General features: G+C 35.4%; 2 protein-coding genes across 4 annotated transcripts in view; one reads left to right on the forward strand and one right to left on the reverse strand.

Moving 5' to 3' along the window:
• The window catches only part of LOC115447751 (tyrosine-protein kinase Fer), a 98008-nt gene extending 86129 nt beyond the window's left edge, over window positions 1-11879 (reverse strand). The window contains exons 1-2 of one of the 2 annotated variants that reach the window (XM_030174962.2): window positions 11269-11879; window positions 7737-7927 (exon numbers count right to left, since the gene is read on the reverse strand). In XM_030174962.2, coding sequence (XP_030030822.2) covers window positions 7737-7927; window positions 11269-11464 — 387 coding nt within the window. In that variant the 5' untranslated portion in view covers window positions 11465-11879. The remainder of the gene's footprint in view (window positions 1-7736; window positions 7928-11268) is intronic. The other variant, XM_030174969.2, reaches the window with a different exon arrangement.
• Window positions 11880-14576: 2697 nt separating this feature from the next.
• LOC115447767 (eukaryotic translation initiation factor 3 subunit A) lies at window positions 14577-27898 on the forward strand. Of its 2 annotated transcripts, none has more exons than XM_037441102.1 (14): window positions 14577-14661; window positions 15161-15271; window positions 16993-17183; window positions 20451-20558; window positions 20996-21087; window positions 21895-22013; window positions 23860-23995; window positions 24364-24426; window positions 24551-24621; window positions 25041-25230; window positions 25556-25640; window positions 25809-25848; window positions 25961-26550; window positions 26854-27898. In XM_037441102.1, the coding sequence occupies exons 1-14, from the start codon at window positions 14649-14651 to the stop codon at window positions 26914-26916; spliced, it is 1872 nt and encodes a 623-aa protein (XP_037296999.1). In that variant the 5' UTR covers window positions 14577-14648; the 3' UTR covers window positions 26917-27898. The 2 variants fall into 2 exon arrangements, with proteins under 2 accessions (XP_037296999.1, XP_037297000.1); XM_037441103.1 differs by lacking the exon at window positions 14577-14661 and adding an exon at window positions 14671-14895.
• The last annotated feature ends 65 nt before the right edge of the window (window positions 27899-27963 follow it).

Consider the following 27963-nt stretch of genomic DNA (forward strand, 5'->3'; position numbering starts at 1 on the left):
GCCACTATTGCGGTATTCCCAAATCACACAATAATAACGGTATTTTCCATCCCCTCATATATTACGGGCGAACATTTTATCAAAGTCAAAGTCATTATTATTTTTAATTAAGTTCTTGATCTTGAGGGTTGTACAAGGTTTCGAGGGACTCGAATAGTTCCTGAAAGCAAATTTTGAGCAGTCTTCGCAAACCTTCGAAGTTCTTATAGAGATTCAGAAATATGTAGTTTTATTAGTTTTTCTTAATACACAGATAGCTTCGAACTCAGAAGTGCCTATATTGGAGGCGGATTCAAACCTGCGACCTGCGTTTTAGCACTTGACAGTTCATTCTACTCCTCACTAGACTATTGCCGTTAAATATTGTAAAGCATGTTCTCAATAAATACCAATTATCAGTCCAATGTTAAACAAACTAAGAAGGAAAAGTAATGCATCCAAACCAATAATATTTACATTACTGTATCAACAACCGTAGAAGCGTTTGTTTCAATTATCTGTTTACCCCTTAAACGCACGTAAAGTCACGGCATAACCTTGATATTTGCATAGCTAATGTCACAGACAGATAATGCTATCTTTAGTAAAAGGGAATTCCAACTAAGTACGTTATCTATAGGAATTTGAGAAGGACAAAGACGTATTGACTCACTATTGGAATGCAGTTACAATAAACCTTTTCGTAAAACATCATTCGTAAATATCGGTTACAAAGTATCGCTGTTCTTTCATGAATGTTACAAGTTAATTGGCGATTTTTTCATTTGATATATCATGTCGGGAAATTAATCAGTGACTACAATATTTAATGGTTATTTACCGGGATAAAATTGTCTATGTTTTAATTGAAGTAATGGCTCCGTGTGTAAAATTTCATCCAAAACCATACATTTGTTTCTGCGTTTAGGTACTTCTTACAAACATCTTAACATCCAGATATTTTACAAACCTTTCCATTTATAATATTAATAAAAATTAAGCTTTACATACATAGAAATAAAGCTCCTAATTAATAAATATAATTGAATACCTAATCGTCGGTACAACAATGTGGTTGTTATTAATAAATTACGCAGACAGGGTGATTAAAGCCATGATAATGTACTATCAGATTGCCGTTTGGATAGTTAAACTATTCATAGTATCTAACTGCTATTTGATAAGATTGTCCTACTGTTTAGTTCACGTGCCAAGAACATCTTAGCTTTCTCGAATTTTTACTTAATAAACAATTTTTGGGATCGTTAACCTCGCCAATAATATTACCATATTTACATAAGCATATTATAACGTTAAAGATTTTTAGAACAACTACGAGGGCTAGTTTCTTTAACAGGAACAGTAAAATTAATTTGGTCTAATGTATTCTTGTAACAGATTGTTTTGAAAATCTAAAATCTATATGGGAAGACTATGTTCACCAGCGGACTTTACGTGTTCGATGATGATAATGAGGTTTGTGCTAAGGCAACATTTATGGCTTTTACTTTAGCTATAATCTTTACACTACATGCAGAATCTGTCTGTTATTCTCTCAACAGACTCGCGAAGGGCTTGAAAACCCACAATGCTATCCCAAACTACGCCGGACCTGTTGGCGCGCTATCAAAATTAGATACTGTCGTGCTTTCACTCATCGCAGTTTGATTTCACTTTCGCTGCTTGCCCCACTAATAAAGCTGATTCTTGCGCAACAATGGGCCATGTACCAACATCCAGAACCGGTCTAACTCCGGACTTGGCTCAGGATATTTTCTATGAGGTATCAATATTAATAGTTTAGCAATAAGGACAAAATTCAACGAACAAGATAAAATATTGATTACATGTATGTGCTTTAGTATTACGCAAATTCGATAATATTTTTTATAAAAGAGCAGAGTAATTCCATCGTCTAGTGGATGAACCCTCCACAAAAACAGTAGAGACAGAACTTTGAATTACTAAGAACAGCATAGACTGCATTAAGCTCGCCAGGGTTAAAACTTTTGTTTTTAGTATAACGAAGTTTACTATTCTCAATAATCACATAGGCTACTAAGTCATTACTTGTAGACTGTTTGTTTATGGAAACAGAGAAATGGTACCTACGAAGACAAACTCGCGTATACCTTGCTTCGCATAGTATATTATGCATGAAGCTTATGATGTATATGTTTCATTTATACGCAATAAAACAATTAAAGCAATTTTAGATCCATCAAAAAGGGATCATGGCTTGCACTTTGCAAAATATTAAAGACTTCTTTCACGCCTACGTAAATGTTTAGTAACGTCATAGAATTATGTCACTTAAATATTTTTCTCACACCTATGAGTCACTTAAGTTTAATGTCAGAACAAGTGATTAATTCCAATTGACTAGTAACAGGATTGTAGAATGCAGACATAAATGGACGCAGAAAAACTTTGTACTTGTAATAATAAAAACAAGAGTATCTTATGCTAAATGATACAATTCGCATACAAATAAAGTTGCAACATTTACATTTAATAATTCATGTTCAATCGTGGATATGTCGAATTTTCCTAAGAACCCTAGTTCTTGTTTGGATCCTAATCCAATAATACTAAATTTAATATAATCGTTTATAACATTCTGAATATATATAAATTTTTCCGTAAAGATCTTACTGATACGAATGTTAATTCGATACTATAATATTTCACAAGTATAATTACTAGTTATTGTGTTCAGCAAAAGGTCGATTTATATGCTCGTGCTAATGATAAGCCTAGAAGGGTATGAAATTATTATAAACTTGCGTCTAAATGCAACGTGTACGGTGTTATTAGCGATTTCATACACATTTGTTACAATTACTGGCTATCGAGCAGATTAGTAAAAGTTACCGTACTCTATAAGAACAATGAGGTCAGTTTTCATTAAGAGGCTGGCCGATTGAGTGGAATAATTAACTTTAGTATGAATATAGCGATCAAAATGTTATTTGAGCAAACACTTAAAAGGACTTTTTACGAAAATACTGAATATCCCTCGGACTGACGACACTGCTCTACAGTGTAACGACACAAGGAATTTCATGATCGCAAATAACGTCACGCCCCTTCCTTCTCGTATTGGCAATAAACCAAATTTCAACACGTAAAAATGTCGATGCCTACACCAATATTTCAGAACGTGACATGTTCTCGTAAAATAAAATAACGTTTGCACTGGCTTTTGTTTACAGATATGAAACCGTTCTACACGACCCAATTATATCGCGCGTGTTCTAAATGACGTAACGGACATAAATACAAATTTTAGGATATTTTTTTATGTAATTCTGAACCGTGCTGTTTTATTTATCCTTTTATAATTAATACAGTTTAATGTTTTAGATGAATATTATATTTAGTTTAAGAATTGCTTTGTAATAATTGTCTTCCTCTGACAATTCCTCTGACAACAGACATCCTCTGTTGTCCATTTAATACCAAATCTGTACCTAATATTGTTCATAATACAAACTTACTAGAATCACAGAATAAAAGAATATGTTATTTACGCTTTGGTTAATCATCGTAAATATAATTTTGAAATATGATCTCTAATGTCTTCTTTAAATACTTGTTTTTTTTTAAGATGGACATACAAGACTAATATAAAAGATAACTTGCTCATTTATTACATGTATTCGGATTCCCAATAATATAAATTCAATATCATTATAAAATCAATTTAAAACATCACAAAATACATAATTTAAATAAACCGGAATTGTCTTAAAACTGCTTTTAAACAAATTACGTAATTAAAATTTGAAGGTAAACCACTGATTGATTCATTGCCCTAAAGTGTTTGCTGATCACTAAAATTTTCGGTTTTGTTACGGAACTTGCCAAAAATGTGTTTTACGTCGCATATTTGTAATCTTGAGCTACGCAACTTTACATTTTCGTCTCTTTATATTATTTTCATTGGAAATGATATTGATTACGTAAAGACTGCTATTTATTGTATAATTGAGATAGTACTTAAATTGTTTCATCTGTCTATATTATAGCAGTATTTTTACTTTACATTATATTAGATCTGTACCTATAAATAGACCATTTGAAATCTCTTAAACTTGCAAGTAAATTTACCTATTTTGATTATGGATAAATGATTTTTGGAATAAAGAACAATATCCTTGCATTTCATTATTACTAAAAAAAATGGTATCGGTGACAATGAGAAGTTTAAAATAAGAAATCAGTTGCGCATGCGCCGAGACAGTGCGAGGAGCGCGAACGCAGGGCCAATGAACGTTGACAGGTGCCGTGCAGCCAATCCTGTGCCAGAGCTTCATATTACGCGACTTGATTTCTAATCACTGAATTATGTTTTACATCCTTTTCTTTATCACTAACATAATATCGCACGTGAGCGAGACTAAAGAATAGCGCAAACACCACTCAACTGACTCGAATAGTATCAATCTTGGACGGCCTTTGTTTACGGATTAATCTGAATTTACCATATTAGAATAATAAAAGACTGTCTATTTGTTTACGTATTTTTTTTTTATCACCAAACTTTACACGTAATTGTAAAGGCTTTAAACTTCTAATTGGTAGATTCTTTAGAACAACGGTGATTTAAACATTAAGGATAGTGGCTGGTGGTTGTTTTTTGTTAAAAAATGTCTATCGAAATGGTAAAGAATATTACATGTTTTTGTAAACATTAAAAAGCACCATTAACTATAAAAACACTTTCTGTAGGTTCTTACTGGTCCTAATGTTAGTCATTCATTAACTTAATACGTTTTGTAGCATACAAATGTGCCCCTGTTACGTGCTCTAGAAGAACTCACGACTTTCTAACATTAATACCTCTCTTGTATTGCCAATGAATACGGTAATACTTCCTAGTAAACAGCTAGAGTAGTTCAACTATTTCAACATATGGATGGGAATGCACCCGTTAGTTTTTAAAATTTACGAACGAATATAATTTACAGTGTGATCGTAAATACATTATCACTTCTATTATGAGCCAAGGTATCAAGGTATCACAGCATGGACCGATTCATAATTGTATTTATACGTACATACGTGTACGTACCAATATAGTATACATAATCGTAAAATTTGTTCGACATTTTAATCCCCCATGGGCTGGCAATAAATCTAAATTGCGTCGTCATAAGCTTTTAAACCAAGCTTAGAAGAGATATAGAAAACAAATAAAAACTCCTTCGTAAACATAAATCATAGATCAACAACAATGAAATAGGCAGAAATAGGGCACAGCCTAATTTAACTCTCCAGACAGTGAACGGGTTTGTTCGTACTTCCAAACGGCGCCAATACCGTGTTTTATTTACATCACAACGAAAAAATTGGCAACGCGCCCGACTTTGAACGAACGTCCATAACGTTATGTGAACATTTTGAGATCCTAATGTCGACAAACTGGTTTTGAGTTAACCAGAAGTTGGTGCAGATATAAAAAGTATAAAATTGCTAATCGGGGGTCCGTTGCTAAGAGTTTGTGTAGATTTTGTATTTCCCTTTAACAAAAACTTTTTATCTACGATATTACTTATTTACTGGCTTTATCAGTGTGTAAAATTATGTTAACTACGAATTACATCATCGCATATATAAACAAATAGAGTCTTTAAAATCTAAACTTTGGTTCTTTGATTTGTATTTTCTTTGATTGTGTAATAAAACGTTTGCCTCTTCAATCCTCTAAAGTGCACACTGTTTAATTTTGAGTCTTCCGTCTTCATTGAAATTAATAAGCACATCGAGTGCACCGTACAAAAACTGTTATTTACCATCAAAACCCATACACATTAGTGTGGACGCAAACGGACGAACAGTCCGCACGACAGCAAGCCAACTTGTCGTGTTGTCATTCATTGGAGTCACCGCAACTCGGATAACATCGATTAGCCTACATAGAAACATAGCTGTACCGGAATATTGGAAACACATCTGTTGTGCGACCTCGACACAGTTTCATTTGCCGTTCTCTCAGACCTAATTATGTCCTAGTACCTACTAGTGTTAGATCGGCGATAGGAAGCGGACGAAACATGGAGCTGTAGAACCGGTCGTCACCGGTCTGTGCCAGCGATCTAGTCTTTGAACCAAAGATGGCGGTTATAAAAACGTTAAAATCAATTGTAAAATTAAATGCTTCGTTTGAAGTGTTGAAGTTAAAGTATGATAATGTACTTAAATATATACTTAATTTAAGCAAAAACTTCAATAAAACTTATACCCAAAAAATACATAATAATTAAGAACTTAACACAATAGCGTAACGCTTAGTTATTTTATAAAGCAAAAAAAAACTTGAATATAATTATTACTTAGTACAAATAAACTTCCGTACTACGTAAAATTATTCAATCATTTCAAAATCGTTCTTTACATACAAGTAAACTATTGAAGAATTTATGGTGTATCCAACCAGGTTTGAAAAACGACTGAGCTTTATCGTATGAAAACCTTGGGGATATATACTAAATTAATCTATAACCGCCCGTACAGAAATACTGATATGATTACTCTAGAAAAATCCTCTATGTGCGTTGTATTTAAAGGTATCAATTTCAAGAAACCATATTATAATATAACACGCCCTATTGAACAAACTACTCTCCAGTCCTGGATTTGTAAATAGACCGTATAGACCGCGGGCTATGGGCGGCAGCCTCTTAGAGGCGGCAGATTTTAGAGGACGCTCACTCGATTTAATTAATCATTTGTTTATTTAACTTTAGTGCCTTCCATAATACAAACAAATGAGAAATTATTAAGGTTTTTTTGAAACCTACCTACATGGGGCGGCGGAAATAAAGTGGCCACTTATAAAAAATATAAATCCGTCAATGCTAATCGCTAGAATTTAAGTTACAATCCCAAAATAGTAAAGGTAATAAACCTTTTGCTAAAGACATTATAATATTTGTATAGACATAATACGTGACAACTAAGAACTAAAACTAAAAACTGCGCTGAGGAAATGAAGGGAAAATATGGAAGGAATAATCAATGAGTCATTTACTGTTATCGGAACAGGACGTGATTGGAGACCGTGCTTCTGTTGATAAGCAACTAAAATATGGTTGTATAAACAATATTACGAGGTTTTTATCTAATTTAAGAAAAACTTCCTATCAGCTCGTAAATATTTTTAACTATTTGAAAAAAAGATAATACAATTGAGGTATCACCTAGAAATAAAATTATCGTCAGAAAAGGTTTTATAAAAATATCTACCTTTATCATATTACGTAGTAAGTAATAACTCAATGTATCCGACAGGTAAAGTAAAGGATTGCATTTTATTAATAATCAAGGTTAATGACAAACGATATGTGCGACAGCGTGTTGCTGATAAGAATACAAGTAATATTTGTGTTTGCCATCGATAAAGGTTTGCGGGACCACCCGGCGTATTGGCGACACGTCAAGGTCCATTTCCTTTCGATAACATTGATATGACGTCACAATAAATATATAAATAACTGACAAGAGTAAAGAAGCTATTCTACTTTAAAGGACGTGGTTGATCAAATTAAATGAGTCAAATGAAAATAAATTTTGGGCGACGGATTAATCCTATTTGATGTTTGTTATGCCTTGTTTTGATTTCTACTTTTTTATATTTAACAAGCATAATCAATACAGTTTTAATATAAATACAAGGATAATTATCTGCCTAGAATTAGGCCTATCCATAGACGTAGCAGCAGCAGTGGAAGGAAATTTGACTCTTAACATACCTGAGTAAACTGCGACGATATTTTAGTATGATCCTCCTGATACGCCTTGCGTGATTTCCGTCGCTCAGTCATGAGAGCGGCCAGGCGGTCCAGGGCCCGTGACTCCAGGGCTTCAGCGTTGGCCCTGATCAGCCGACTCGTGTTCTCCCACTCCTCTGTCATCGTGCGCCAGGCAGATGCGATCACCGAGCCTGTGACAATTGGACAATCGAATTGATGTTAACATTTTTGGAAATAGCTATAGAAATATTATTGGTATAATTAATTTCATTTAATTCGCCTATGGTGTCTCTTCTACGAGTTTAAACTATGGATTTATAGGGAACTTTATTTGTCCAATGATGTGGTTAAGATTATAAGGAACAAAAACTTGACAACTCTTATGTTAATGAGAAAAAAATTATAAAAGGTCGTGAACTGCTTGAGAGCGAATGACTTGTTGTCGTGGAATCATTTTTGATCCCTTTCTTGTGTGCTGTTTCCAGTGGAAATATTCCTGTGGATTTTTGTTTTTAATTACTTAATGTGGAATTACCATCAACACTTCAGTTTTTTGATTTTGGTCTTTCACGAAAAACAAGCTCAAATTAAACAATATATGTAACTATAAATCATCACGGCAAATATGCAACATCCGACAAATATGGTTAGATTAATAATAACGGACATAAATTGGGACTATCTAATAATAATATGGCTTTCAGAGTAATTCAATACAATAATTATAAATAATAATGTCAGCCCTGTATTATATACTTGCCCACTGCTGAGCACGGGCCTTCTCTACTACTAAGAGGGATTAGGCCTTAGTTCACCACGCTGGCCTAGTGCGAATTGGTAGACTTTACACACCTTCGAAATTCCTATAGAGAACTTCTCGGATGTGCAGGTTTCCTCACGATGTTTTCCTTTACCGTTAAAGCGAACGATAAATTCTCAAAGAATACACACATGATTTTTTTTTAGAAAAGTCAGAGGTGTGTGCCCTTGGCATTTGAACCTGCGGACATTCGTCTTGGCAAACCGTTCCACACCCAACTAGGCTATCGCCGCTTCATGATAAAGGACACCATTTGGGACTACCCAATAATAATAATATAACTTTCAAAGTATTTTAATACAGACACATTAAGTTATAATAACCTTATTTAGAAGGAATTTAATACTAAAAACAATTTAATTTAAATACATGTTCTCCCATATTTTAACCTCTTTAAAAAAAGTATCATTTTAAAAGCTACAAGGCAACAATATTAAGCTCACTCATTAATCAAACCACATTTATGCACGTTAGGAAATTATTAAATAAAATTATAAATATTTTATACACACATTAATTTAAAAAATACACAACCTCTACTGGCAATTTTAATTGGAAACAAACCATATTTCCGGACATAATAACCAGAAAAACCAAAACATTTTTAATTGGAAAACAATGACAGTGTGCATACGGCCGCAAACTAACCCTGAACACGAATACATCAACATTTTACTAAGAAATACTCTGCTAACTGAACCAACGGGATTGACGGGTTTTTAAGTATACTTTTTGCACTGATTCCACGATACACCCGAACAGGTAGGCACCTGAGATAGCAAAACGTTGAAAAAACAATTGTATACTCTGTTGCACTCATTTCCTCGTACAACATAAAATTTATAGAGCGGTGTTTTTTGAAACTTTATCTTAGTTAACGAGTGAACGTTTATGAATTTATTTATTTTTGTTTAAGTAATATCACCAGACAGCATAACTATATTAAGGTTATGATCTAACAGTGTATTTAAACATACTATATATGTAGGTATGGTCATTATTTTTCTATCAGGTATACATATATATCCTAAAAGCGTTTTGTTTTTACACCTTACTGAGTAGCTACACACATTAAGCATCTATGTATTTATCGAATTTATAGTTGCTTTTCATGTTTTTTTCATACCCAAGTATACATTTTTTGCTAAAAAAAAGATAAATACATTATTCTATAAATCTATACATAGGTATCATAAAATCGTAATTTTCCGTGTCTGCACCTACATTAAATATTTTTTGAAAAAAGGAACAGAAAAAAGGAAATTAAGAAATCAAGTTATATCAAAAATGAATTAAGTATAGGTAAATACATGAAAACACGAAAGCCTTGAATAAAACAAATCTTTGGAAAAAAGTGAAATTGGTTGTGTAATCGACATTGTGTAAGAAACATAAGTTATGTAAGATCGTATAAAAATTGTTCGAGATTAATACTATTTTGCTACTTTTAATAGCAGGTAGGTAAATAGTTTATGTTTAGTGTGATGTGGTTCTTTATTTTTTGGGACTTTCTAAGGTCACTCATAGATACATGATAAAACTCCGACGTATTTTTTTTTATTCGATTCTTCTCTTATCAATGACACTGAAATGATTTGTATCATAATTTCGTATGTGGTCAGAAATAGGCAGGTACTTCTATCATACAAATATATTCCTGACCCATTAAATGACATAGACCCTATGTTCTAGGGGTGAATGTTGGATGCATTTATTTCTTTATTTAAGTACCTTTCTCAAGAAAGGTTTTCACATGAGTTCCAACTTATTGAATCAATATACATACTTACCTAGGTACTTATGTGCTATCTGATAAAAAAACAACATAAAATGTATGCAGCACTGGGTAATTCTGATACATTAAATAGGTATTTCATGGTAGGTACTTGGTACAATTTTCAAAATACCATCATTTGTCATGATAATCGATTTGTGTTAAATTAGCAATAATTTTGTTCTGGCATTTGTTCAATTATTGAACGTGGATGGTAAACGAACACCAATTTACCTGGATCAATGATTTCTCAAAATGGCTTGACGAATTGATGGTTGAAATTAGGCGATCAATTTCCGCAAGAATTTGAATAAAGAATACTTTACGCAATGATTTTTTTTTCGAAAAAATTTAAATGTAATATCAATCGAATCCAAATTAATACTGATTTGCCAGATAAGTATTCAAATATTTTCTACTCAATAAAATTGGTTACTCCATATCTAAACATGTTATAGATGATAGTCATTCCCTACTCTAGTTTCGTCACGTACTAAATAATATAGATATTAAATTAAAATTAATATTTAGGAGACAGAAATTTATAATTTGAATGGAAAGAAGGTTATTTAAAAGTTCTGTCATCAATAAATGTTGGCATAACTTGAACGTAACTTCTGTTTAACATTTAAACAAATTAAATGAAATGTCAATAATTATATAAAACTTTATTAACCATTTCCTAAATGTAAAATGAATATGGCACTTATCTATATTATGAAAAAAATATGTAATAATTCTCATATCTTATAATATATCATGATTGAATGGCTACATATATATAACCAGATAAGTAATGTTTAAAACTAACGGTCACCAAGTACCCAACACTTTAATCAATCAATTTTGACAATTTGTTTTGTTTCAAGCTGTCAGTTTTTCTTTGTCTATATGCGTGAAGTAATTTAAGCCGTACAAATTCAATATAAATAAATTACCATTTAGTTCCTCGCATTTATCCATCTTCTGGCCCTGAGCGGCAGCCGCAGATAGAGCTAAGGCATATTCCCTATCGCTTTTCATTTTAGCCTGAAGACTTCTTTTCATAGCTTCCATGAGCCTAAGCTCGGCATCCTGTCGGGCCAGCAAGGCCTCATTGGCCGCCCGGCCCGCGCCATTAGATGCGTACCCCATCGTTCACCACCCACGTCTACACTAAACTGCACATTGCAAACATAAACACAGCACAAAATCACATCATTTTCTGTTATCACACCGGCACAGTTGTTCTACGTCACCTTGTAACAAAATGTATTGGCATAAAGAGAGGAGCTTAAATTGGTTTAGAAACAGAGCACTTATTTAATTTTTTTTAGTATTAGCACTCAGCCCGAAGTCGGTAAAGGCTAAACAAAACGCAACAAAAAATTCTGTGGTAGTGTTAGTGACGACCGAGGTAGGCGCGCTCGCACTCGCGCTCGCACAACGATCCGCGCGTCCGCACAGCGACAGTGACTGACCTGAATGCCATGTATCGCGGACTCATCACGGCGGCAGGTCTAACGGCTGCGGCGCGACGGCTGGCCCACTCGCGGGCGCTGCGCGGGTGCTGGTGCCCTCGCCCCTCAGCCACTAGTACCAAATCATCTGATCACGCTTGTTAGGAGTGCGTAGATATGACTGCTCTCCAATCACTTGCATAATATTTTAATCTCATGCATTCCAATCAATTGTTCTATTTGTATCTAATACTTAAATAGTATGTATACTCAGAGCCGTCTCAGCCATATTAGACGCGGGGGCGCAATAATTAGCCCCTGACAAACAAAAAAAATCCTTTTTTAGCTACAAAAATTTTAATGTTCCTTTCTCCAACGATCTGGCGGGTGATCAGCTCACACCCCCTAAGGCTCTACGATATGGTGCCACGCACCCCTTGCACCACGGGTATAGAAGACCCTGTTTCTACTCACATTATTATCACTTTATCTATTAAATAATAAAATGATGTAGACCAGTTTAAAATATCTGATCTTCCAAAAGATTTTTTAAAGTAAATAATTATGGAGGAATATCGTACACGTAAAGTTAAATTAATCAAAGACACGGAACTTCTACATAGGATACCAAAATTTAAATAGGTTATTATGTAAAAAAGACAAAGCCTTCATATATACACATACCTAGTTAAGTCGATCTCTACTTATATTTCGATCTATCCGAAAAATAAAGACACACCTGCAGAAAACCAACTTTACTGGAGACCAATTTAAAAATTTTCATCAATCAATTTTCTAAGTTTTTCTTATAGGGTCTAGAAAATTGGTCCTTTTGCTTAGAATTTATAATAAAATCTTTTCAAGCGTTTAAAGACCGTCAGCTCATTTCCTAGTTTCAAAAGTCTAATTGATTTAAATATGATGTATCGTTACTTTGGTGATATTTACAACACATGGCCACCTTGAGCTGTCGCTGCAGCATCAATTAATATCTAGCATATCCAACTCCTCAGCAAACTTACAGCAGATATAACGTGATGTCTTATAAGAATGGTTTCAATGAGTAGGTCCTACATAGATGATGATCGAGGCTCCTTTTATAAGAAAATAAAAATATAAAAAAATTTAACTAAAAATAAATTAATTAAGTAAGTATTTAAATAACCGCCGACACAAAAAGCTCTGAAAAGTAAAAAAAAATGCCCTTTAAGTTTGTATTAAGTACGTAGTAATATTTTTACTCCATACGTCCTCGTTGTCGGGGAAGTAACACCGTATCGGGGGAATGAAAATGCTTATTTAGTGGTCCTTCTACGCAAGGACGCTTGTGGGTTAAAATATTACTGGGTAAGTATTTAAAATAAACAACACATTAATTTTGTTTCAAACTTTTTAGAGGTTTCTTTGGGTCGGAGACGGAATTTTTTTGAAAACGCCCAATTTATTATAACAAGTTACATATGTAAATATCCATATGGATATTGAGATTTGAATAAGTTGATTATATAGGTGCTCAAGGAGGTACAGAAATTGGAGCATCACTCAATATTTAGTATGGGCATTGTATGATGATAACATATTATGTTATATGACCTAGACATATCTACATATCTTATTAATTTGTATTTAAAATGTCAAATGAGAATTAGCACAATCTATTTTTAAACACTGTGATTACAGCACAGGCCTCCAGATTCGTAGGTACAATGATAATCGTAATAACTTCGTTAGATTTTGCAAGTTCCAACCAGTGGTAATATGAATTTTGTGGTGTTGCTAAACAACAAAATAAAACCACGAAATACTTATAATTTATAAGACCACTACTACAAAGATAATTGAAAAATATTTATTTTAATTGTGATGTACAAATAAGTATCTAAGAGTACATTTTTTTTATATTAAACATATTATCATTTTAAGAAAATACAAATATGTTTTTAATCTCTGTATACGGAAGTACATAATACTATAATATAATATATTTTAGAACATTACTTACGACACATACACGATTTTGGCTCGAGTTATGAAAAAATATATAATTCCAAGGTGATAATTAAACGATTTCAGGTACGATTTATGTTTTAGAGTAAATAGATCCAACTCATAGCATGAAAATGTTGAAATTCTCGAACCTACTGTGTAAAGAAAAAGTACGGTTTGATAGTTGATGGGCTTACCGATTGTGTAGATGAGTTCTTATTTTGGTATAACTAAGAGAAAATGAAAGCTGAAATAGCAACATTTTTATATCCGTCTCTGTTTCACTCAATAATGTGTAAGCAAGAGAAAAAACACAATGTTGCCAATTTAGGACCTCGTCTTTATATGCAAGGATTCCTAAAGATTTATTCAAATTATTATATTTCAAAACAATAATAATATAATAATGAGCAGACATGTTAAAATATTATTAATTAATCTTTGAATATAATCTTTACATATTGCTTGAAACCGATTTGTTCAACAAAGGCGCAATATGTATATTTTATAAAAGCAAGCAAGTGTATTAAAAAAATATCCTTGCATGAAAATAAAAAAAAAGGGTATCCTAAATACACATTTAAATAATGAATATATCCTAGCACTTTTACGAATATGTATAATAGAGTTTTATGATTTATCAGTACTATTTCATAAAAAAATATATTTATATTCCTAAACTTAAAAATAATTACTTTTATGTGGTATGAATTCTTATATTATAATACATTTAAAACAGTTGTTTCTAAACAAAACAACAATAAAATTATTATTTCTAAAGTAACACACTTTGCAATGTCATTTTTTGATTCTGTTTAGTAATTTGTTAACGTTGTAACACTGGCCCATCAACTCGTTTCAATCAGTGGCAACACAGACCCCAGCCTTGTAATATGGCCGCTACAGGTTAGTTCTATTAATTTTGTCACGTGAAAAATCCCAGATTTTGCTATAAACTCTCATTTATTTAAAAATTCATATACATTAAAGTGTTAACACGTGGTGTAGATATACAACAAAATTGTTTTGGAAGCTGTAGCATGTTATCTAATAATGCTAACGTGTCATAATTTCACCTCTGCGGACGTTTGGATTTACCGCGTGGCCACATTTCTCAACTTTTCCAACACTTTATATTGGGTATATCGCAGTTTACTATACTTATTGTAAGTTATCGATTTACAGGGGCGTTGTTATAAGTTGGTTCTCTGCCTATCTCGGCCGTATGGTAATTGTCCTTACAATGTGTCCGCGAATAACCGCTTTCCCAAATTGGAGTAGGTCGTTCACTTACTATGCGTCATCATTATTCTTTACGCTATCCTCTATTTAATGGCGTTTTATAAGGTCTTCAATGTCATAACGTCTGGTTTCATACAATAATGTAAGGTTGGTAATTTTACAGGCAAGAAATCAAAGAAGGCAAAATGGATCAAAACCAGCATTACAAGTATCATTGCAGAGCCGACTACTATCGCCACTACAAACAACTGGGCAGAAGCTACAGAAGATGAGCGTAAGTACTATTATTCTTTAAAATGCTTCGATACTACATTGTAAAATACCATAATTCACCATACTAGTTGTAGTCGTGCAAATGGCGACAAATTACATGATTTTAATCGAAATTAACATGTTACCAAAGTAGATTCAGTAGAAAAGATGCGCCTATATAGTGTAATACAAACTTACATAATATACAGATTGACCCTATGATGCTATGAAGGGCAAAGGCAGGCCAATATTAATCTCGTACATGGGGTGCACCTACAGGGTGTTCGTCACCCCCTTCACCCCGGGAAGGTCTGAGGAAGGTCACTAGTGCTTAAACTACATTCTAGCAGGATGGTTCCTTAACAAGGAACATGGGGGAACCAGAAAATCCAGCATGACCTCTAGCCTGGGACGCACAACCTTGGTGGTTGTGAAGAGGTATGGATGTTATTGCTGTTGGAAACCCCCATGACCAGCCATTTTAGCATAATCTACGAGATGGCTATGGCCATAACTCAATTCAGACTAGTCTTTTATTGGCCTGTGCCCAACTGTACTGAGGGTAATCAATATTAACATTACACACATATATCACATCAGAATACACTAGTACATAATGTTTCATTAATACAAATCTATTGTACACCCAATAATCAACCCTCAATGCATTAACATCACATTTATATTTGTATTATTAAAAACAGGAAAATGTTAAAGGTTATCTAAAGATTAAATTCAAATGGCTAAAATATTGTACCATGTGGTATTTTTCTCTAATTCTCAGTATGAAACATGCCTGTTAGTTATATATTTTACCTCCTACATATAATATTGTTACCTACTGATGCAGGTATTTGTGAATGGTCATAAATACTCAATACTCATCATTTTTAATAATCATTAAATGTTGATAAGTGATTATATACATTTAATGACATTTTAATATTCTTTTAAATTGGGTCTTTAAGCAATTAATTAATTGAGAGATTACACAGCCTATAATTTAATTTATTTCTTTCAATAATGTAACAGGAAAAATGTATAAGAAAATATCAGTATTGATAATAGTGTGGAGATCATTTTATTCAAAGAACATTGGCTTAGAAAAATACACTTTTAAAGGTTGCATACATAATCGGCTTCTTCTGCATGTTATTTAAGTAATTACTTAAACTAATAACTTTATTGGCTGTTTTTTTAATAATAAAGTTTAAAATTCTAATATTGGTTTATTTGTTAAATGTAATTTTTCAAACTACATGGATATATATTTGTTAATTTTAAAAACATTACATATTTTCTTACTACTTTATAAATATTCTTCACTGTCCACATTCAATACACTAAATACCAGTAAATTCCAGTAAATAAAGCCTTATAAGTAAAAACGAAATGTTATCGCATTTAAGTACATTTTTATTGTGCACAACAGGCATTTTCCATTTGTTATAGTAAAAAGAAAATTAAAAAAATACTACAGTGCACTTTTATTTATTAAATTATAACACCAATTGCAGTTTACAATGAACACATTGTTATAATAAACATTAATTTATAAGTAGATTCTTTATATTAATTAACTTAGTTCTATATCTAACCTACACATTTCTTCCACTAATTTTATGAGTTAAATAAATACATTATATCTTGTGACATCATTTAGTCAATATTGAGCAGGCATAGTAATACAATTTGGGTACAGTTGTTTATTGCGAACACAGTGCAGCATCCCGTTTGTTACAGCCGAGAACTTCGGTTACTCGTCGCGTCCGCGCGCGCCGGTGGTGCTGCCGTCCGCGTCGCGCGCGGCCCGCGGCGGCATGGCGGTCGACGACGAGTCCATCCCGCGCCGCCCGCCCTACATCGCACACATCTCTAATCTACCCTACGATGTCGACGAGATGGCCATCTCCGATCTGTTCGCTGGACTTAAGGTAATATGTCGGATGAATGACTAGTTAACTTAGCCTGTTTTATAATGTTCAAGTAATTATGAGACAGTTTGTGCATATAGTACTCTTTATTACGGAGCTAAATTTATATTATATTCGATATATGGCGTTTACTCCAACATAATGAAACAAGCTTTTAGTGACAATTTTTGAATTGCAACTAGGTTCAAAAAACAAAAGGATAATAATATAATAATATCAGCCCTGTATTATATACTTGCCCACTGCTGAGCACGGGCCTCCTCTACTGCTGAGAGGGATTAGGCCTTAGTCCACCACGCTGGCCTAGTGCGGATTGGTAGACTTCACACACCCTCGAAATTCCTATAGAGAACTTCTCAGGTATCCAGGTTTCCTCACGATGTTTTCCTTCACCGTTAAAGCAAGCGATAATTCACAAAGAATACACACATAATTTTTTAGAAAAATCAGAGGTGTGTGCCTTTGGCATTTGAACCTGCGGACATTCGTCTCGGCAGTCCGTTCCACAACCAACTAGGCTATCGCCGCTTTAAAAAAAACAAAAGGATAATAGTAATATTTATTATAATACACACTTTTTTACCATAACGTTCAGGCTAAAACTTCATTAATTAGAAAATAACCGTTTTTATGTTTTGTCTTAATTTTAAAATGTGCAGTTTATTATGAAATTAATTTCAATAAAAACAGAATGAAGCAGACTTTGATTCAGTATACAACCTCTTTGTAAAATATTGAGTAAATGATTTTTATATATCCCTGTCAATTAATACAAATTAAATAAGAATTATTTTATTGCCACATGACGAAATAAATGACTTCTAAGATATAAAAGTGATAGGAGACATGAAGTAATGAAACCTCAGTCTGCCCCTTTTCTTTATATTAAAAGTAGTCACAGCAAACACGATTCCTTGTGGTTTGTGGGTTTTTCATAGTAGAGTGATCATTTACAATTGTGTGACTTACAGCCTACTTTAAGAATACTTGAGTTAATATAGAGGCTGTTATTGAAATGGGTTGTTGACTTCACGGGAAATACCAGGTTCAGACATAAATAACAAAATAAAACCATGGTATTGTATGCTGGGAAAGGAAATCGCTCGAAAAGCCTTGAGACGTTATTTTTAAACCTACTGTCTTGTTTAATGGTCCTCATTTTATAAAATTACGAGAAATTTCCTTTAATTCGAGAATAAAACCTCTTTTAAAAAATAGTTTTTATTTTTTAACATACATACCTCTGAATGCTTCTCCGTTGATTATTTAGAAGAATTCGCAAACAATAACATTACAAAGAGCATAGTATTATGTTATCGCGAGAATGTATTGTTGAATGATATGACATTTCCAATTGTGCCAAGGTTATCTTGCATACATTAGGAGTTCAACCAAGGACAAATGAAGATCTATTCAGTTGTTCCAAACAGTCGTACTGTATGTACTATGATCCCTTTTCCTCTTGTGCGTCATTACCATAAAATGGAAATTTATTTAAATCTGTCTGTATATTTTTTGTCCGTAAAGTATGAATACTTGCAGTTTGCACCCATTCCTTTTTTTTGCTAATTGAGCAAACTTTACCTTCCTTGCACGCGATATCATTTGCACCATTATATTTAAAAACTATACTGAAGGTTGAAAGGCTAATTGACTTAGCGACAATTTTTTTGAAAATTTTTAACTAACTTAAAAAACATAGAAAAAAGTATTGTTTTTAAATATATATGAAACTGTGACTCAAAAAAATTTCGCTTTAGTCAATTAGCCTTCATCTGTCGATATAGTTTTTCATATAAGTCCTATGGTTTAACAACAATCAAACTTCGAAGAATGCCTCGTTGCGCTGCGTCAATCGAATTCGTGACCTCATTTAACCGTCACGCCCCATCACTTCATGACTTCACAGTTAATTTGTAACTTGAATCGTCTCTCTTCCTGCCTTCATAGGAAATGACTACAAGAATGCTAATATTGTAGCTATATTTTAGCCAGCAGTGTGTATATTTCCACCCAAAAATTTTACTCCAGACATAAGCCAAGTCATGCTTTCCAAACCGGACTATATTCGAAAGAATCTACATCTGATGCTTTACGACTTATATCTTATCTATTCACCAAAAATGAAATATGGTTACTTATTATAAGTATAAAATTTTACTGCAATTCAATAGCTATACGTTATCTAGATTATTCCTTTATTTGCGAATTTACGTAAAGGAATGAAATGCAAAACGTAACTTCTTGTTAATAGTAACTAAATTCTCTTCGTTTACAAAACCTGTTAGATAATATCCAATTAGTTGAACTCTTCGTTAAACGGCGTTCCATACTTGAACTAGCCTAGTGTAGATAAAATTATGTACAAATACGCTACTAAGGCACGTTTTGCTGGTAGACAACATTTGAAAGCGCTAAAATATTTACCTATCTATGTGTATATTGATTAGAAACGCCTCTAAACGCCCCTACCGCAAAAAGTTCACAAAGGAGGCGTAAGAATTAGGTTGATAACCCCGCACTACAATTCCACTAATCATCCCACTAATGTTTTTATTCACCTATAATTTTGTAAATCGAATGCAGTCCTCTAAAATCTGGTCCGACCTGAAAATGCGACCATTGATAGTCTTTTAATACACCATTTCTCTGTACACATTGACAATGAACTTCAATGAGAGAGTACTACGAATATTTCGAATATATACTATGTTGATGGAATGAAACATGTCTATGAAAATGTCGAAATATTTCTTCTAGCCCAGCATTGGCCTTTTTGTAACGAAAAGTGCTGTTTCATAAAATATATCTTTATTTAGTTCTGGTTTAAAATATGTTTATAAAAGGGACCCAATTTTTATAAAAACCTGTCTTACGTTTGTTAGCCCGACAAGGGTCAGTCAATACAGGCCCCACAGTCCACACCGGGGGGACAAGCGAACGGTATACTACGTAACCCCCAACTGCGGGGCCCTGGAGGAAAGAGGAAAGGACGATAAGGGTCGGCTTATACAAACACACTGGACTATTGCGTGAGCGCTTTAGAAGCTCGCAACCCTTGAAAATTAAGCGACCATGCTACAGGGCAACCCACTAACGGGTTACGAACCTCGGCTTATGACAGCCACTTGAAGAGGATGATCTGTCAACGATAAGTGATGAGCGTACTAGAAAATCTATCCATTACCGTACCAGGCCCTGAAATCAAAAAATACCCAAGGTCCGTTAATATTGTCAAGTTTTGCAATCATACATTTTTGCCAACAGATTACCAACTTAAGACTGCCGAGGGAAGGTGACCGCCTCAAAGGATACGGATATGTAGATTTTGAAGACAGAGAGAGTCTTATTGATGCCATGAACATGCCAGATCTGGTAAGTTTATACTACAGCAACAAACTACAACTAGCATAGAATGTAATTAACAATAAAATTTATGGAGGTTTATGAATGTTGCAACACGAAACTTTTCCTTTGCATGATTTAAAAAAAAATAAAATGACATATTCAAGGTTGTAAAAATAAACCAACTTTAAAAGCTATAATAGAAAAAAATGGATTAACGTTTGCTATTTTACATTTTCGACGTGGACCCTCAAACATACTCAATAAATCTTAGCATAAAATTCAATACCTGATCAATCTCAATAACGAACGTCGACCAAAAGTTACAAAAACCGGTAACCGCAAACTCGTTTTGAAGGACAATCAGATGTTGACCGCAGTGAAAGTGCACATATTATATTACATACATGTCCATTGATATTATTAAATATGTCTGGGGGCGACAATAAAATCCTCTTTGTTTTCAGACAGTTGGCGGCAGGAGAATCAGGATAGAGGTGTCCACGCAGGACAATGACAGACGAATGGGACGCGGCGGCGGCAGGTCCGATAGGGAGAGGTAACGGGAACTGGTTTTTATTATTCCGGATTTATTGTTATCCCGTCGGAGGGTCTGGGTTCGTTTTGAGGGGCTAAGTTTTTATTGGGGTTAACTTTTATATATAAAAGAATATAAAACGCTCTTTATGGAATGAAATGAACATGAAGTTAGAATGGTTTTTGCGAGTACATAATAATATATTTTAAGTTTGTGTTTCATTGACGTAAATACTTTCAAATCCGATCAATTGTATTTAAATAGCATCTCCCTAATTTTATCTTGGTAATTTTTGAGAAGCGTTCTGTTTGCCGAAGCATTGTTCTTAGCGTATTCTATACGATCGACCAATAATTATTGCCTCGTGATGCTTCACACCTTTTTTTATAATTAAATGACAATTCGAACAAAATTCCTTCATCTGATAATAAGTGCTAGAATTGCCTATATATAATAAATATCTACCTGAATTAAACTGTTCTTGATGGAATACTGATTCACCAATCTGGATTTTATTGTATTAATACGAGTATATGATATAACTATGGTGGCTTGTTATGCGAGCACGGTAAAATGACCCGACTACCTAACGGTGAGTAAAGTAGGGTTCAGATGTATTGACTGAAGAAAAATGAACCCCTTGCCAGTCGACAAAGTTATACCTGTTTGATTTCGTACATACACATTGGCTTCCACCTTGTATACGGTGGTTGCTATCTGGAATACAAGTATCCTACAACCATGGTTGTATTAAATCATCAAGTAATTTTCCTAGACCATAGACTAGTTAGTCGTGGTGAGCAGTATGTACAAGTGCGTGTTCCGCAGGGACTACGACCCGGAGCGCACGATGGGCGACTGGCGCTCGGGCCCGCGCGCCGTGCCCGAGCCGCAGGCGCGCGCGCGCAACATGGACCGCGAGCGCGACCGCGACCGCGAGAGGGACTGTGAGTACACCTTACATAATATAATATCAACCCTGTATTATATACTGTCCCACTATTAGGCACGGGCCTCCTCTACTACTGGGAGGGAATAGGCCTTAGTCCACCATGCTGGCCTAGTGCGGGTTGGTAGACTTCACACACCTTCGAAAATTCCTAATAGAGAATTTCTCGGTATGCAGGTTTCCTCACGATGTTTTCCTTCACCATTAACGCAAGCGATAATTCACTGAGATTACACTCATAATTTTTAGAAAAGTCAGAGGTGTGTGCCCTTAGGATTTGAACCTGCGGACATTTGCCTCTGCAGTCCGTTCCACAACCAACTAGGCTATCGCCGCTTTATTACACCTTACATAACATATATATTTTTATTTACTTTATTACTCTCAAAGTCATTCTTAGTTATAGTTTTATTTGATGTACAATGAAAATTAATGATAAAATATATTGTAAGGAGTACGTGGAGTTGACCATTCATTGAAACATAGAATTACATAATCTGTTTATTGTATTCGACCGTTGTATATAGAGTCCTTAGCCTAGTGCAACAAATGCTTATATTCTAAACATACAGGCTAAGTACACCGGTACAGTCGCATACAACCACTACAGTATAATTTAAATGTATTTAACAAATATGTAAGCAGTAGGCAGTCGGCAATTTAGTTTTGATAATATTACGTTTGTTTATACAAATATATTATTACTGAACAAAATCATCGAGATTGTGAAACTAAACTCGACATAGTTTCATGGACGCAGGGGTCACGGTGTAGTTAACCATAGCAGTATCATTCCCTTCACTTCCGTATTTAGATTTAACTGTATTCCGGATATGCCACTTGGGACGGTTACGGTATTGCGACATAGTGAAGGCTGGTGGGAAGGTTGGAACACATGGAAACACGCGTTTATTGTAGGCGTTTAGATTTAAAATAATTTGAACTTTAATGACGAGGGTAAACCAACATATAAACAACGGTTCCAATGTGTTAATAATACGTTAAGTTTTCTTTTCAATGACAATAATAATTCGAAATGGAACGGATGTGCGGTAGACTTATACTTTTGCGTTTTGTACTTTTAACCAAATGTCACGATGATGAATTGACTGGGTGTGCGGTACGGAGCGAGCTGTAATGTCACACTTGGGGCACACGTGCAGAGTACAAAAGATCATTCCACTTATACAAAGTAACTTATTTTGACTCGTAAGTGTGGATGATCTCTGTTACTCCCTCTGTCCCGGGAAGGTCTGAGTAGGGCCAGCGTGTGTCGGTGGCACGTCACTCTCTAGACGGGAGCGTCGCCTATAGCGACGGCGGGAACACCAGAAACGCGGGCTGTGGGGCCTTGTTTAGGACTCTGTTTCTGCAGACGAGGCTTCGCCCCTCAAGCCCATGGAAGTTTCCCGCGGCCGGCGTTTTTAGTATAATCTGTGACACGGTGGTTAGCCGTAACTCAATTCAGACTAGTCTTCGGCTCGCTCTCACTACCAACGATATTCAGTCCTGAGTGATTCTAAGTTTTAACGTTCTGAACATTGTATAAGAATGAATTTAGGAAATATCACATTATACTTTTCGTATAAATTTTGTGAATACATTACTACAATATTTATATAGAATAACTAAACTAGCTTTGTTGACGACTACGTCCGTGTGATTTTTTTCTAGAATAAAGTACCGCTTTATATTTTCCCGGCATAAAAGGTATATTTATAAATATGAAAACTGCGTTCAATTTCATGTACTAGTTTTTGCATAATACATGTACACACATAGTATACATAGACATCAGTCTGTTGCGTATAGTACATCCAGTGACGTGTAAGCTCTCCCCGCAGCGAGTGCGGAGACGCGTCCGGGCGCGTGGCGCGACGGCGGCGAGCGCGGCGAGCGGCCCGAGCGCGCCGAGCCCGCGCGCGCGCCCTACGGCGGCCGCGACTCCTTCGGCCGCGACCGGTACGACAGGGAGGACAGGTACGCACAACCACCGCTCTGTAAACACCGGAACGCTTCGTACGACTACATCGACGGTCCCCAAGAACATAATCTCATCTGCAAAATACAATTAAATTAATTTTTATTAACAGTTTTATTTTTGATAACATTCGCTAGTTTTGAAATAAATAATTGATTTTTATATTTTTACTTAACTTAAAACTTTCATACTGCAACTAGACATTTTGCAGATACTTTTGTTCTTGGGGACCGTCGACATAATTTCGGCATTCAATTTATTTTAGGCAAAGATTTTTAATTTCGCATCTTATATGTATACATAAATTACTAGCCTTTTTTATATTTATATATTTGATGTACAGTTCTTATTTATTTTGTTGTTTCAGAGGTAGAGATCGTGGTTATGGTGGCCGCGACGGTTTTCGCACCGCCGAACGCGATGGATTCGGGTATGTATCGTCTTCATAAATTACAAAATTGTAATTGAGATGGAAAAGTATTTGTTACATAGTAATTCAACTAGTAATGAATCTGAGTGATAAAGCCAATCTCATTTACATGTTTGTATTACAGCAACAGAGATGGCAGAGGATTCGGCGGAAGGGGATTCGGCGATCGTGAACGCGATATGCCTCCAAGAGAAGGTATGCGATTTGCGAACCATATAATTATCTGACCTCGACATTTGTATCGTAATTAATGTATTTATTATATTATGTTAAAATATTTCATTGATTACGCGTAATAATTGACCTTAGATTTTTGTAAACTAAGATTTTTTGTCTTTATCAAACTTCTGATAGATTTGTTGTATAAAATGTTTATCTCACACATCCGCATGATTAGTTTTTAACTACGCAATACTTTAATCAGTAAAATATATTGAATTAATAAATAGGTAATACTGACACTTAAAATCATAAACTTATGACGACAACGTGTACTCGCACAATGCTCATTATTAACGCTGCGGTTAGCCCTTAATCTTGCCCCACTTAGACTACATTACCTATCCAAACTATATGACAGATCCCGTGATATCTGACTTAATGTTTTGTCAAAGGTGATGGCAAGCCTCGGGAGCGTCCGAAGTTGAATCTTTTGCCGCGCACCATTCCCCGCGAGACTGAAACCCCCACCAAGCCAGCGGACGGAGCGCCGCTCGAAGACAAACAGCCGGAGAAAGCCGCGCCAAAGCCCGTGTCCGCTGAGAAGGTGTTCGGAGCCGCCAAACCCGTAGACACAGCCGCTAAGTGAGTATGAACTATCAATATTCTATCAATACTAATCTAAACTAATAAAAAAAAATAGTGTTGCTAGGAAACTATGTATATATTGCCTTTTTAGCTTCTCTATCACGTAAACTGCACATGAAAATAAAGCCATGATATAATATCATGGTTTTATCATTATTAAAATATGTGCTAGATTAAAAGGGTTAACTAGACATCGATTCAATCATCTCATGTGTGACTCGATCGCTCTATACCAACAACTTTTTATATAAATTCCGTCATATGATTTACACCATGGTTGTTAACAATATGTGAAACTCATTTATTTTAATTTATGTTATAGGGAGAGAGAAATCGAGGAGCGTCTCCGCAAACAAGAGGAAGAGGCGCGGCGCGCGGGCGATGACAAGGAGCGCTGGGGACGGAGGGTGAGTACGCGTCCTAGAGTACAAGTGACAGGCGTTCAACGTTTTATGCTAATTGCAATCATGCGTCGAATGTCTTCATATGGAGTGGCACTTATAAATTCCAATGCATTTAACTGTTTGTAAGTTAAATTATATTTCTTTCCTTAACTCATTTTGTCTGCTTTTCAGAATGACCATTCCGGTGATCGTCGGGCGGGAGCGAGACGTGGTAAGTGATACATTTTTAAAATTAGTCACAAATTTGCATATTCGTCCATAACTAATAGTATAATTCACATTCACACGCTAAATTATTAAGTGCTTTTATTCTATTTACACAGATGACCGCGGTCGTGACTCACGCAGCTTCAACAGAGACAGAAGAGATTACTCGAAGGACGACAAGGACAGGCGCGAGTACAGAGACGACAGGCGAGACTACAGAGATGACCGGGATCGGCGCGACAGAGATGACCGCGACCGGCGCGACTACCGAGATGACCGCGAACGGCGCGACTACCGCGACGACCGGGACCGGCGCGACTATCGTGATGAGCGCGACCGCCGCGACTACAGGGACGACAGGCGGGACGACCGCGACCGTCGTGACTATTCGCCCGACAACAGGCAAGACCACAAGGACGACAGGGAGGAGCGCCGTGACTACTCCGGCGAGAGGCGCGGCTCTCGCGACCGCGACACGCACGATGCCCGTGACTCGCGCGACACTCGCGACGCCAGGGATGACTCCCGCGAGCGGCGCTCTGACTCGCGTCACCGAGACGAGCGTGACGGCCGCGAATCCCGCGACTCGCGCGATACTCGCGACACTCGCGACGAACACAACGGACGCGCTCGTCCGAGCCGCTCGCGGGACCGGCGCGACGACGACGACGCGTCGCTGCCCAAGTTGAAGGAACAGGAGAAACCTGTACGTATACGAAACACTTTCAAACAAGCTACATTATATAACTGGATAATAAAGTGCTAACAGATCGAATAACATGACTAATAAGGGTTTTTATATATCGCATTATAGGAATGTTGTAGTAAATCTGTCGGTAGTCAAATCCAGGTCATTATTATAACATTTTATTTTGCTTTAACTTCCGCTCTTGGCTCATTTCATGATCCTCGGCTTTACTCCATAAGAAGCCTTGTCTATTTTAGAGTTAACAATATTATAGTCTGTCCTCTACTGTGATAATATTAAATGTGTTTTGTTTTGTTACAGATTTTCGTTGCGTCAAACAAATTCAGCTTCCTGGACGCCGACGACGATGTCGGATCCGATTAACACGTTCGGAACCTCGGTGCGCGATATAGTTGAGTGTTCATTTTACAGTTGATTCGAGTGTAAAGTGTAAATTATCGAGTATCAAGTGGCTGACGCGGTACGGAACACTATATAGGCACTGGGACGATCTTACCGTTGTGCTATGTAATAAAACTGGATTAGTCGTTAGTGCGGTGTGGATACACGTGTATTAGGATTGCTATATGCTCACGTTGCTTCGAAGCCGGCCCCAGTCTTTGTTGTGGCGCTCCCGATAGCTTTTTATTGTAATCTCCCCACTGACATATTCCGAACAGTTATTCCCGAGCTCGCAGGCGGTGCAATAAAGGCTGGGGCTTATGTTTGTGACCATATTGTACTGATTGGTGTAAAATTTTCTATGGGTTTGTTACATAATGTAATATGAATGTTTGCAAAATAAAACTGTCCAAAATCAAGTAAAGCTTGCGTTCCAATCAGAAGGAGATATACTGGTTTTGGCACAGGTGCTTCTTCTTCAATGTTATCTTATTGTGAATAATATGTATTGTATTTCTCCATTGTGTTATGTTACAGAATATAAACAATTATTATAATTCAGCTCAGTTCATTGCAATGCCACCATTTATATAGGAAATCTTATTTTGTTATTTTAGAATATACCTTTATGTTAAATAAATATATAGTCGATTTAGGTTATTATTAGTATATAATTTGTATTATTTATCTTTACACTCAAAATTGTCTAATTAATCAGGCTGTACGACGGACACGATGTATGTAATGTTCAGTTGTCCACTACACGCTAAGAACGTACCAGCCCAGGGTGTGTGAATTATGATATATATTGAAATTATCAGTACCTAAATACTGGATTAAGGGCCGGTCTCAATTAATTGTCGGAACACGCGCAAGATGCGTGCTAAATGTTTAATTTGTAATGTCGAAATTCTTTGGGTACATTCATTTTGAACTATAAATAAAATACGTTTTTCAACCACAATGATTTTGTTTTCCTGCTTATAGTATTTAGGACCCCCTATTAGCTTGCCTGGGAGATGGATTTTA

The sequence above is a fragment of the Manduca sexta genome, chromosome 21, assembly GCF_014839805.1.
Source record: "Manduca sexta isolate Smith_Timp_Sample1 chromosome 21, JHU_Msex_v1.0, whole genome shotgun sequence".
Classification (NCBI taxonomy): domain Eukaryota; kingdom Metazoa; phylum Arthropoda; class Insecta; order Lepidoptera; family Sphingidae; genus Manduca; species Manduca sexta.

Bases quoted from the DNA above. Each gene is read 5' to 3' on its own strand.
- LOC115447767 (XM_037441102.1), top strand. The intron at 15,272-16,992 runs GTAAGTACTATT...CGTTTGTTACAG, and splicing joins AGAAGCTACAGAAGATGAGC to CCGAGAACTTCGGTTACTCG. The intron at 24,622-25,040 runs GTATGCGATTTG...GTTTTGTCAAAG, and splicing joins CGATATGCCTCCAAGAGAAG to GTGATGGCAAGCCTCGGGAG.